Below are 11,700 nucleotides of genomic sequence, written 5' to 3' on the forward strand. Positions count from 1 at the left end.
AAATATAAAATTAAGAGAATTGATGAAATTAAATGTATTAATAAACTGTTTTCAATGAAATCCGAAACGGATAACGGCTTGTCGAGCTGCTCGACTTTTCCGGAACGCCCCCCGTAATACAAACTAAAATCCGACAAACCGGTTTTGCCGCAGATAGAACACTTGAGAGGGAAAAAGGTGAGTGAGATTATGAATCAGTAAGGGCGGTTTTAAATCGGAAAGCGGACGTACTTTCAAAACATAAGGCGGATATCAGCTGTTGCAACTTCGTCGAACACGAAATATAATTAGAGGAAGGCGCCATTCCTCATAGGGAAGGCGCAAGACGAATGAAGCCTCATACATCGGAAGCTTGCCGAGCGGAAATAGAAATTTTACTCGAATATGACATGATAGAACCCTCGAATTTGCCTTGGGCTTGTGGGGTTGTCATGGCCAAAACGAAAGGGGGCAGCTTAGGTTTTGTTGCGACTTTCGTTACTTGAACGCAGTGACAATAAAAGATGCGTACCCGATACAGCCAATAGACGAGAGCCTCTCGAAACTTGGCGACGCCAAGTTCCTCACCACACTGGATTTGGGTTCTGCCTTCTGGCAGTTCCCTCTGCGAAGAAGGACAGAGAAAAGACCGGATTCTCATGTGAATTGGGGTTATACCAGTAGAAGAGGATGCCCTTTGGCTTGTGCAACGCCACTGCGACCTTTCAAAGACTGATGGCTCAGGCTTTGACCAAATTAATGAATCTTGTACTGGAATCTTGTGATGTGTTACGTGGATGACGTGGTCATATCAACACCCACCTTGGCAGACCACATTGATCGACTCGATGAAGTCTTTGGTTGCATGAAAAGAGCAGGTTTGAAATGCAAACCATCGGAATGTGAATACCTTAGAGATTCAATCAAGTACCTGGGAAGAATGGTGGACAGGCATGGCGTAAGGCCGGAACCGGAAACAGTGGAGGCCGTGTTGACATGGAAGGTCCCCAGAACGGACTCAAAACTCATGAGCTTCCCGGGGTTTGCCAATTATTACCACGAGTTCATAAAAGGATACGCGGATAAAGGGTACCCCATAGAGAAACTGATGCGCAACAAAGGAAAAAAAAGATCGAATGGAACGAAGAAGCTCAAGCTGTCTTCGAGAACATAAAGCGGGAACTGTGCGAGGCGCCAGTGCTAGGCATGCCTACAGAGAAGGGCATTTACGTTACGTCCTTGACACTGATGCATCAGTAGTAGCCATCTCAGGAATACTGCATCAGGCGCAGGAGTGGAGTGGGAGAACAGTTCTCCGTCCCATTGCATATGGCAGTAAAGTGTTGAGTGAGACTGAAATGAAATATGGTGCACCAAAAGCAGAAATACCGCGCATACTTAGGGAGCGCTCTCTTTAAGCTACGCGTGGACAATAGAGCGTTATCCTGGTTGAAGACGTACTCGATGGACAAGAGCTATATTGGTCGGTGGATAGTCAGGTTAGACGGCTACAACATGATAATCGAGCACAGATTCGTGACAAACACCAGAATGCTGACAGTCTCAGCAAGAAGACTGAGTTTTATGAAAGACTAGAACAGAAACCAGCCAATCAGGTGGAAATCAAGGAACGATTCTCGTTTCTGGACAAAGAAACTTATGAAGCGCTTCCCTTGACGAGATGGTTGGACAAATCTCGACATTCAATTCCGGAACACCCCGAGTTACCGGTGGAAAAGGCAGCAGAAATAAAGATCACATCAAAGAAGGACCCGGTGCTTTTGGATTTGTTGCTACGTTCAAACCTGGTCTAACAGGAACTCTCTCGTGTGAACATAAACAGCCTCTCATTGCTGGATAAAACGGCGCAGGTCACTCCGCAAGAACAAGTGAAAGGGACACAAAGGTAAAACGTTACCTTTGAGGATCAGGATCAGAAAGGCGAAAAAGTTGAACAAAACCTGGAGTAAGAAAGTTTGTCCGGGGAGAAGGACATTGAAGAGAACAGGCGAGTTGATCAACAAGACCCGGGACAAGAAAGTTTGTCCGGCGAGACAGGTGTAGAGGAAAATTTTCAAGGTGGGGAACAAGACCTGGAGGATGAATTTTTGTCCGAGGAGTTCAGATGGATGAGCAGAGCGCATAAAATTGATCCCGAAGAAGAAACGTGCTCCGTGGCAGACTCTTCCATTGATGACAACTCGAGGAGTTCAGGAACTGACACCTACTCAGACAGGAGTTCGAGCACGGGATCGGAATTGTCAGAGCTAGCGATCCACACGTTACTAGTGGAGACTCGAGCAAGCGACCTGGACATAGAGGTATATCAAGACCCTGACAGCGATCGCTACCTGCTACCCAGCGAAGCGTTTGATCTAGAAACAATAGCGAGTTTGTTGCCGCAGAAACAAGTAGTCAGGACTGATCTTCAACGTTCAGACAAGAGACAGAGCCATTGGCGAAAATTTGGTGCGTGAAGATGGAAAATGACATGCATCAGCCCGATGAAATGAATAGTCAAATTAGGATCATGAAGACATACTTGAAGGCGAGATACAGACTCTCGGGCTACTAAGAGCGCAATGACCGCATGACGAGCAACTTTAAAAGGTGGATCGAAAATGGAGCACCAGACAAAGGTGACCTGGAGGAAGACAGTTACCGCATTCTGAGACAGTACTTTATGCAAAAAGAGGGAAGGTTATATCTGAACAAGGACGGGATCGTGGCTTGTAAGAGAAGAGAAGAAGACAAAATCCTGTAAAAATATAACGCAATAGTGTTGCCGCAACACTATCAGACAGAACATTTATTCAGGTCGCAGATCAGATGGGCCATCAGGGAATTGACAAAGTATACCAGAGGATTCTGAAGCGCATTGAGTGGCCTGGAATGAAAAAGGCATGCGAGAAGTGGTTAAAAGCATGTCTGTCATGTCAACAGGTCGAAGATCCAAGGAAATTGTGATTTCCTTTAGAGTCGATCGAGTTATCTGAATTCAACGAGGTGGTGCAGATTGACCACCAGAAAATATGTATGACAAAGAGTGGCTACAATCAGGTCTTGGTCATGATAGACCACTTCACGAAGTATTCAGAGTCCGTGCCATGCATAACTGCCTCCGCAGAAGAGACGTGCGATCATCTAATCAATACGTTGATAGCAAGACATGGTTGTCCGATGACGTTTCAATCGGATAACGGAACAGCTTTCGTCGGAGAACTTACGAAAAAGCTCATGAGACACTCACAGGTGGCCCAAACTCATTCCGGGACATACCATCCCCAGACGAATGGCTTAGTGGAGAGGCAAAATCGGACGTTGGTGTCGATGCTGAGGGTATATTGTTCCAGGTACATGACCGATTGGGACAGATACCTTGCATAGGTGATGGGAGCTTACAACATCACGCAACACTCCACGACCGGAGTTAATCCACACATGATGTTAACCGGACACGAGAAGTCTTTGCCCTTGACTTTCTTTTACCCAGAGTATGAGGGAAAAACATCACCACAGGTCTACGGAAGGGATGTGATTAGACATCAACAAGAACTAAACGACTTGTGTAGACGGAACACTCAGCAAGCACAGGCAAGGCAGAGGAAAAGGTTCGATAAAAAAGCAGTTGGTGCAAAAGCTTACTCGGTAGGAGACTACTTATGGGTATTTCAAAACGTTATACTACCAGAGGGAACAAAAAAGCTCCTAAAGAAAAGGAGTGGACCCTTCATGATCACGGAAGTGCAACAGAAGGGACGTTTTTACAGACTAAGAACTGGTCGAGCCGCTCACTTCGAAAATATCAAGCCACACAATCCATCTACGGAAGACTGGTGTATACCTGCAGACATGGAAGAACGGGTCTATCTGATGATGGACCCTACCTGCTAGGTCAATAAGAAGGGCACCAGGGGAAAGAATGATGGGAATGAGGTCATAGAGGAAGGATCAAGTCCGACACTGGACCTGGATCCCAATGAGGTGATTGAAGCAAATGAAGAAACCTTACCCAAGGCGGAAGAGGACTGGCAATACCCCGAACAGATGGAGGTCCCCAAGAAATTGGAACCAGACCTTCCTTTAACGATACAGATACGACAGAGTGATAGAACAAGACTCACGAAGAAGTACAACCCTTACGGAGATGACTTCGTAGTGGATAGAATAGAATTGAAGAAGATAGTGGATGAATTGGTGGGTCTAGAAGAAATAACCGTGTCACAAGACTTAAACATAGTCGACGACTGCGACGAGGAGCGGATCGATGACCAGTCTAAGCCCGAGGTAGAATTCGACGTCGAGCAACAGCAATCGTATGAACAAGACTTGACGAATCTGCGTGTCTTGGAAAGGCCGAACAAAATGACGTCGGACCCAAAAGAGATCAGTGTCACGATACAAGATGTAGACCGTGAGAGCATGAAATACATAAAAACCGAAGGAAATGATCCTTCCTGGGCTGCCGAGGAAGGGCAATTACTCATTCCTGCATCCAATCTCAATTTAATCTCCGGTATGCTATCGACGGGGAAGTCGATGGATATTTTTGTCCGGGGAGTGGGTGTAGGACTTATCCACACTGAAAAATTATTGATAAAAAAATTAAGAATAGCAAGAGAGACAGGTGACCAAGAAGCAGAAAAAGACGAGGATCCTAATAAACCGGAAATAGGGAGAGTAGTTGAGTCATATTTTAACTTGCCAAATGAGTACTCAAATAGCATAATTTTGACAGATAGCGATTTTATACTTACAAATAGAACATGTGTGATAGCTGTCACAGCGGACATGAGTTTTAGGACAGCGTTAGCAGCAGATTTTAAGCGAGAATATAAAACATAGAATTCCTTTGGAAGCAAAGACCAGGAAAAGGAGGCGTAGCAGCCTTGATTCCGGCGGCATCGCAGATACCAGGAAAGTATTTATGCTTCTTGGTGACGAGAGCGACAGAGAAGCGGCATGTGGACCCGGAAAACTTGGTCTTGTCCTTGACGAGACTGAAAGACTTCCTTGTGGAAAGGGAGGTAAAGGAACTCTTGCTTCCAGTATATGACCCAAACCGAGGAAGACTGCATCCACGGGAGCTATATGCAGTGATACACGTAATCTTTTCAGATAATAACATACAATTATACTTACATAAGAAATATTATTTGAGTATAGGCTGAGTTTAGGTTGCATGTAGGAGGCGTCATATTATGTGTGTTGTGTGTGATGTGTTGTGTGATATGTTTCATGTTATTAAGACCATGGGTACGAAAAGATTAGTGGCCATGAATGAACAAATAATGATTTTAGGAATAGATCCAAAGTTTGGAATGTCCATTCTTAAGTCAAATTCCAAGATCTCTTTTCTAGATCCTGATTGATCATTTAAATATTCATCAGATTTCAATTGAGCAAACTGATAATCAAGGCCGAATCTAACGAAATGGACAACTTCGATTTGAATGAACTGATGGACCTAGCGGAGGCGTATATAGGACAGACGATAGACGCGATCTATCGTCGGCTGATGGATCGAGACTTTGCTCTGGAGGACTCAGAGGTAGTCATGTTGCTGGTCGCCTTAATAAACATCTTAGGGCATGATAACCGTGGGGACCGCCCCAAGGAAGTCTTATTGATGGCCGCATATGGAGAAGGAGGAGACTTCGCTCTGGAGGACTCAGAGGTAGTCATGTTGCTGGTCGCCTTAATAAACATCTTAGGGCATGATAACCGTGGGGACCGCCCCAAGGAAGTCTTATTGATGGCCGCATAGGGAGAAGGAGGAGTACTAGATCGCCCAAACATGGGGGTAATGAGGTGGAGAAACGGGGCTCTCTCAGGAAGTGACTTGGCGAACGAGCCTGGTTTGGGAAGTTCCAGGACCTACCAACCAGGTGAGATACCTCTGCCGATCAAGCCTAGGCCTGGACTGAGAAGAAGGCATCATGAGATGAACAGCGAGGCTGCCTCGTCTACTTCACAACTGAGAGCAGCTGTGCCACCAAAGAGGGCGAGAGTAGAATAAGAAGTTCAGACGAATGAAACGAAGAGTATCTGAACGGGACGATGCAAGAACTGGAAAAGACAAGAAGAGAGCTAGATCAAGTGACTAAGACTGTGATCAGTGTAGAAGAAGACAGAGATATGTGGAAGAAACTGTTTGAAGATTGTAACAAGAAGCAGAGCGAAGGAATAGAGCGCCTGAGGCGAGAATACAAAGAGCGATGGGAACGGCTGGCGTTGATGACAGCAGTAGAGCAAGCGATACCTGCAAGGAATGTTCTTCGTGAGCAGTCTCCGATGGTGCTCCTAACGCCTCGCGAACTAAGCCAAACGACGGAGGTGCGACCCCGACTACGGCAGGAAGAGTGACGATCCCGGACACAAGTGACACCCTAGGTGACCCAGTCGTGGAGCAGACGGTGCGGAAGTTGATAGAAACAGCTGGACGACTTGTCAAAAATAGGAGTGCGCCAGGTTCCGGGGTGACTGCACCCTAAGGAAGAATCGACGACACGGGCAGAGTGGAGCTCTCGCAAGAGACGATGAAGAAAACGGGAAATGACGGTGTCACTTTACCAGCAAAGACCTCTGGAGCCCCAGAAAGAACAATAAGAGAAATGCCGAGAAAAAATTGTCCCGAGAGTTTGAGCGAGTTATTGATCGACTCGGCCATTGATGAAAGTGAGGCAAATTCTCCTATAAAGGCAACACCACAAGAAGGCAACAATTAAGTAGTGTATCTATCAAGAACCCGAAAAGGAACGATGCGATAAAAGATGGTAATTGACAAGATTACCGATATGAAAATAAAACTTGGCAGCAAAGTGACATTGATTAAAACTAGAAAAACGAAGGTGGACTCTGAAATGTTGATAAAAGCTGACAACTCAGCCAAAAAAAGCGTGTGGAAGAAAACATTGACATGGGACAAGGTGATGAACGATTGCCTGGCACAGACAGAATGTTGACTGACGTAGCTATGGTGCTACCCATTCTCATGGCAGGATTAAAATCAGTCAGTTATAAAACCAAGATGAGTGACCGCACTCTGACTGGAGCAACATAAGAAATGGAAATACTCAACCAATGTGGAGAGAGTACCCTACAAGATTTCAAACCATGAACCATGGAAAGCGAAGCGTCGTAGGACAGCTAGTCCCAGTGGAGTAGAACCGACTAACAGTGTCAGAAACGGTATCGATTGATGAACCCGCTGGTGGATACATGGAGATGGTGGAGTGCAGAAACTCGGCTAGAGGACGCTCAATTGCTATAGAAAACAAAAGTGCCATGGAAAGTTACTTAGAGACGATGACACAAGGCACAACCATAAAGCAGAAGGCATACGGAACTCTGGTCTCTTCTGGATGCACGCGGAAACAATAGACCAGTTGGTGAGCCTACCATGGAGAGCAGTAGTGTTACGGCACTTCGAAGAAGAAATGAGAACCACTCCGAAGATACAGGCTCTGATAGCGATACCCTATGCGAGAATAGAATTGCAATTCAGGTTCGCTTGGTGCATGACTGGACTGACACGGGGGGAATACTCAGAAGAATCAAAAAGAGAAGAGAAGACATTCTTAATGACGAGCATGAGAGATCTAATGACCCAAGAAGGAGCGGCAGTGGCGAAGCGGAGAGACGCTCTCTGTTTCATTCGAATCATGCTGGAACAAATATCAGTGCCGGCGTTGAACACTTGTGTCAAGATGCTATAGGAAGGCGATGAACGAGCGAAAGCCCTGCTCGTATTAGCTTTTTTGGACATCCATCAGAGTAAACCGATGCGAGTGAACATGAAGGAACCTGTGTGGAACTCGAAACAATGAAGAAGATTGACTAAACAAAGAGATTCTCTAATAAGGAGATGAGGCTCACAAAAGAATCTATGGGAGCACTGCGGAAGTCCAGTGAATACTGTGGACCGATCAGTAAGAAATCGTACAGTTACGTATCTGAAGTCGTACAACCCTTTCAAAAATGAAGACATACGCGATTGCTTCTTCGATTACGAGCAAGCGGTGTTGCTAAGATTCTGGACGTCAAGACTCGCAACGATAAGAAGCGCTGCTAATCAACAGACTAAGCTGGGAATTGTGTTGGAAGAAAAGGTGATTGCACCTTCAGTGCCAAAATCTGACAGCCGAGTAGAATTTGGATTGGGATTCTCGGACGAACTGCTAAGAACGAGTCTAATGGTGATGTGGGAACTGATGAAATCATCATGGTGTCTGAGTCTCAACGCTGACTCGATATTGCGAGCGACACAGGATGGGCAGAGGAAATTGAATTCAGACGGTATCTTGCGTGACCTGAATATCATTTACAATTTGATGACGACAGCCTCCAAGAGCAACGACGGAGAAGACAAAGTGGAGTTGCCTGGCTGGGGACCAGAGGACTCGGTTAAAGCTGGTAGTTGTCTAACGAAAGTCTGTCGACTGAAGATTCACATCTGTGAAGGTCTGGATTGCGTGAAGACCCTTGCGAAGCGACACAAGCAGTTAACGATATGGCTTGGGAATATCGTAATGAAAGCAAAAACGGAAACGAAATTGATTGCAGATTGCCATGGAGGAACTGAGGTGAATCTAGTTACTGCACTGGGAATTTACAGCATACTTGGTTCTTTAGAGTCACTGTTGAATTTAGAATAAAAGCATGAGATGGTTACGACCATCAGTGTAGAAGTGTTTCCGGGAGTTTTGCAAACCGAGCAAAAGTATATTGGAAAGTGGAGGGAAGCGATCGAGGCGGAAAAGAAAATCCGGCACAGTGAAACCTATCGTAGACCGTCGGGAGCGCTATATTTAGTGGGATCAACATTAGCTCCAATGTGCCAGAGAAGATACCCAGTGCATTTCGTAGCGGTGGTTGTGAAAAGTACGAGGACGATCGTGGATCAAGCCTTCTCAGTGCCGAAGTGCGTACGATTAGCGAGGATGTCCAAAAAGTCTTACGAGTTATTATGCAAGATGTTCTCAGCAGTTCCAGAGAGAACCAAAGAAGAGTTAGAACCGATACTGGGAAAAAAGTTCATGTGATACGCCAGTGGGAACTTCAATAATTTTGAATGACAGAAGCAGAAAGGATCAACAGTCACAGATTACAATGAAGTAGACGAGAATGATGAAATCCACCGAGTGATGATGGAAGTAGAACCACTGCTGGAAGCGTCGGGAAAACGTAATTGGAGGAGCATCATGTTGACACATGATGGGTTCCCCTGCCATTGCTTGCTATAAACATGGTGGTATCCCGGGCGTAGTAATCTGGTGTTGATCTGGGACTGTGGAGAGCTGCTCTCCATGGGTTCACCAGGTTCATAAGAGCCCATAACGATAGTGATAGTGGGAGTTATGATGACGATACGTTGGCTGGAAGCTCATGTGAAAGAGAACACTTGACAAGAAACGCCTACGAAAGAGCAATTGCAGGAACTGGATTGTCTAAAAGATTTAGATCTTTTTGAGACAACGTGCAAAATCCTGAACATTCCGATGGAAGTGAAAAAGATATGGGATAGAAGATGACTGATGCCATTGTTTAGAGCCATAATGACTGCATGGTTGTACGATTATGCCAAGAAGCATATCTCGAAGCATAGCAGAGTGTTTAGTGCGTATCAGCTGGACATTGGAGCAGGAGCTTTCAAGCAAGCTTTTGTAACTCATCGGAATGCAGTGACCACAGCAGTAAGGAAGACGTCTAGAACAAGTGAATGTGACGGGAGAGAAAGAGAAGAAATGTTGAAGGAAGACTTGGAGAGAAACGTGAAGTTGCGCCTCCACAATAGCTTCTGCTGAAACCGGGAAATTAGCGTTGATCCTCTACCTTGTTGTAAACAAAGAGTAGAAGAGCAAAAGTGTTGGAGGACTGCCTCCAACAGCGTCAGATTAGCTATCGACGTGTTACAAGACACTGAGACTGAAAGTGCGGAGTCAATATCGCAGGAGGAGGAGATGGAACAATGACAAATAGCCGAAAAACAAGATGTAAAAAGAAGAAAAATTAGAAAAATTTAGAAGTTCTAGAACTTCTAAACGACGAAAACAAAGAGTGGACAAGGAGGTACGCAAAGAAGCAACGAAGGAGAAGATGTTGAAACTCAGAAATGTTTATGTGAGAAAAACTCAAAAGAGAAACGAAGCATCTCAGTTTGCAATAAAAACTGAAGAGAAAACATTTAGCTGAATTTTGAAGATTAAAGAATTTGTTGCATCTATAAATTTGCGTTGGGATTTCAGTTAGTGGCTTGAGAGGCACTTACTATTTACTTAGAAAGTCTTGAGTATAGAGTATATTAAATTTTCCAGTCTGTATGATTGTTTTTAATCAACAAAGACGACTGATCACTTCGTGGTGATATGAAAGGCTTGGGTAATCTCTTGAAGAGGGAGACTATTTCATTGTTCCTTCTAACCACCGAGTTCCTTAATTTTAATATTCAGGACAAATAACAGCTAAATTTCCGAAGGGAAGAAGCATAGAAGGATAATTTTAGTTTGTTGGTTGGCAGGACCGTCCTGCGTCCCACCACTTTTTAAACCTAGGAGACAAAATTTTAAATCTGGACATAGCTATTAGAAGTTGGAAAAAATGTTTCATTTTAAGTCATATCCTCGAAAGTGCAGATTTGTAAGGCTATAATAGTGTAGTATGATGCCATTTGTGTTTTGTGGTGAGTCGATGTGACGTGGATTAAAGTGATTACATGCATTTTGTAAATTCTGCTCGATGGCACTGTACCATGTTGATGAAGACTACGAGACTCAATGAGGACATTGACCGGGCTGTCCGGGGAGTATGTGGTATGCAAGTTCGAAATCGAATTTTTATTGTGACATCGGAGTGGGAAGATTAACGGTTTCAACGAATTAGTGGTTTTAATCGTTCTTTTTGACGAACGCAGAAGGGTTGATTTGGACTGACATGTTAATTTTAAAAAAATTTGTTCCAAAAGAAAGACACGTGATAAAGTCGAAAATTTGCGCCAACTGAAAACTGCGAAAAGAAACAAAACAACAGAATTCGTTGAGAAAAACGGTGAACAACATTTGTGAGAGACAGATTGAAATTGGAAAAGAAAACGACGATCAGACCATTCCGAAGTGAAACTATTGTGCCGCTACAATCGTAACAACACAAATCCCGAGAACCAGGAAGGCTATTGGGACGACGTTTCCAGCCTTCCGAGAAGAAATAAGAGCGTTATTTGCCCGGATTCCAGAATCCAAAGGGATCTCGGGAGAAAACTGCAACTCTCTGTTTTATGAACTTTCAGCTTCTGGTGATGTCCTGAATTGAACTATTAACATCTATATTCGTTTTCAGATTATGAGAAGCTAGGAGTTAAAGGAAAAGGTTGATCCATCTACGATAGAGATGATGATTTTTATCTACTGAACAAAAACAATAGTAATTATAATAAATAAGTAGTAGCCCTGTTTTTAGGAGTGACCTCATGGTCTGGGGATACTGAGACCCAGCCATGAAATCACTATTTCTTCATGTAATTAAGTTAAATAGAGCGTTCTGATCGACGCCGTAAACAGTAACGTTTTTGCCGACCCGATGTTAGAAAGACCACCAAAAGAACTGGCTTGGGCGGAGACGGTGTAGAGCATGTAGAGCTGTGTTTAGATGGTGGCCAGTCGTATTAAAACCTAGCTTTATTTTTCGTCGATATGTACTTCCGGGCGATTGTTACAGTGTTTTAAG

At 44.4% G+C, this 11,700-nt stretch overlaps 1 protein-coding gene across 1 annotated transcript; it reads left to right on the forward strand.

Annotated features, from left to right (window-relative positions):
• The first annotated feature begins 763 nt into the window (after positions 1–763).
• Positions 764–2,946, forward strand: LOC134839915 (uncharacterized). The gene is made up of 4 exons (XM_063855546.1): positions 764–1,068; positions 1,541–1,754; positions 1,971–2,300; positions 2,797–2,946. The coding sequence occupies exons 1-4, from the start codon at positions 764–766 to the stop codon at positions 2,944–2,946; spliced, it is 999 nt and encodes a 332-aa protein (XP_063711616.1).
• The last annotated feature ends 8,754 nt before the right edge of the window (positions 2,947–11,700 follow it).

The sequence above is a fragment of the Symsagittifera roscoffensis genome, chromosome 1, assembly GCF_963678635.1.
Source record: "Symsagittifera roscoffensis chromosome 1, txSymRosc1.1, whole genome shotgun sequence".
NCBI lineage: Eukaryota > Metazoa > Xenacoelomorpha > Acoela > Convolutidae > Symsagittifera > Symsagittifera roscoffensis.

What these genes read in the sequence shown, in the direction of transcription:
- LOC134839915 (XM_063855546.1), top strand. Translation starts at nt 764, where the DNA reads ATGTGTTACGTGGATGACGTGGTCATATCAACACCCACCTTGGCAGAC. An exon ending in TCACATCAAAGAAGGACCCG is followed by an intron (nt 1,755 to 1,970) that starts GTGCTTTTGGAT and finishes TCCGGGGAGAAG; the next exon opens with GACATTGAAGAGAACAGGCG. An exon ending in CAAGCGACCTGGACATAGAG is followed by an intron (nt 2,301 to 2,796) that starts GTATATCAAGAC and finishes ACATTTATTCAG; the next exon opens with GTCGCAGATCAGATGGGCCA.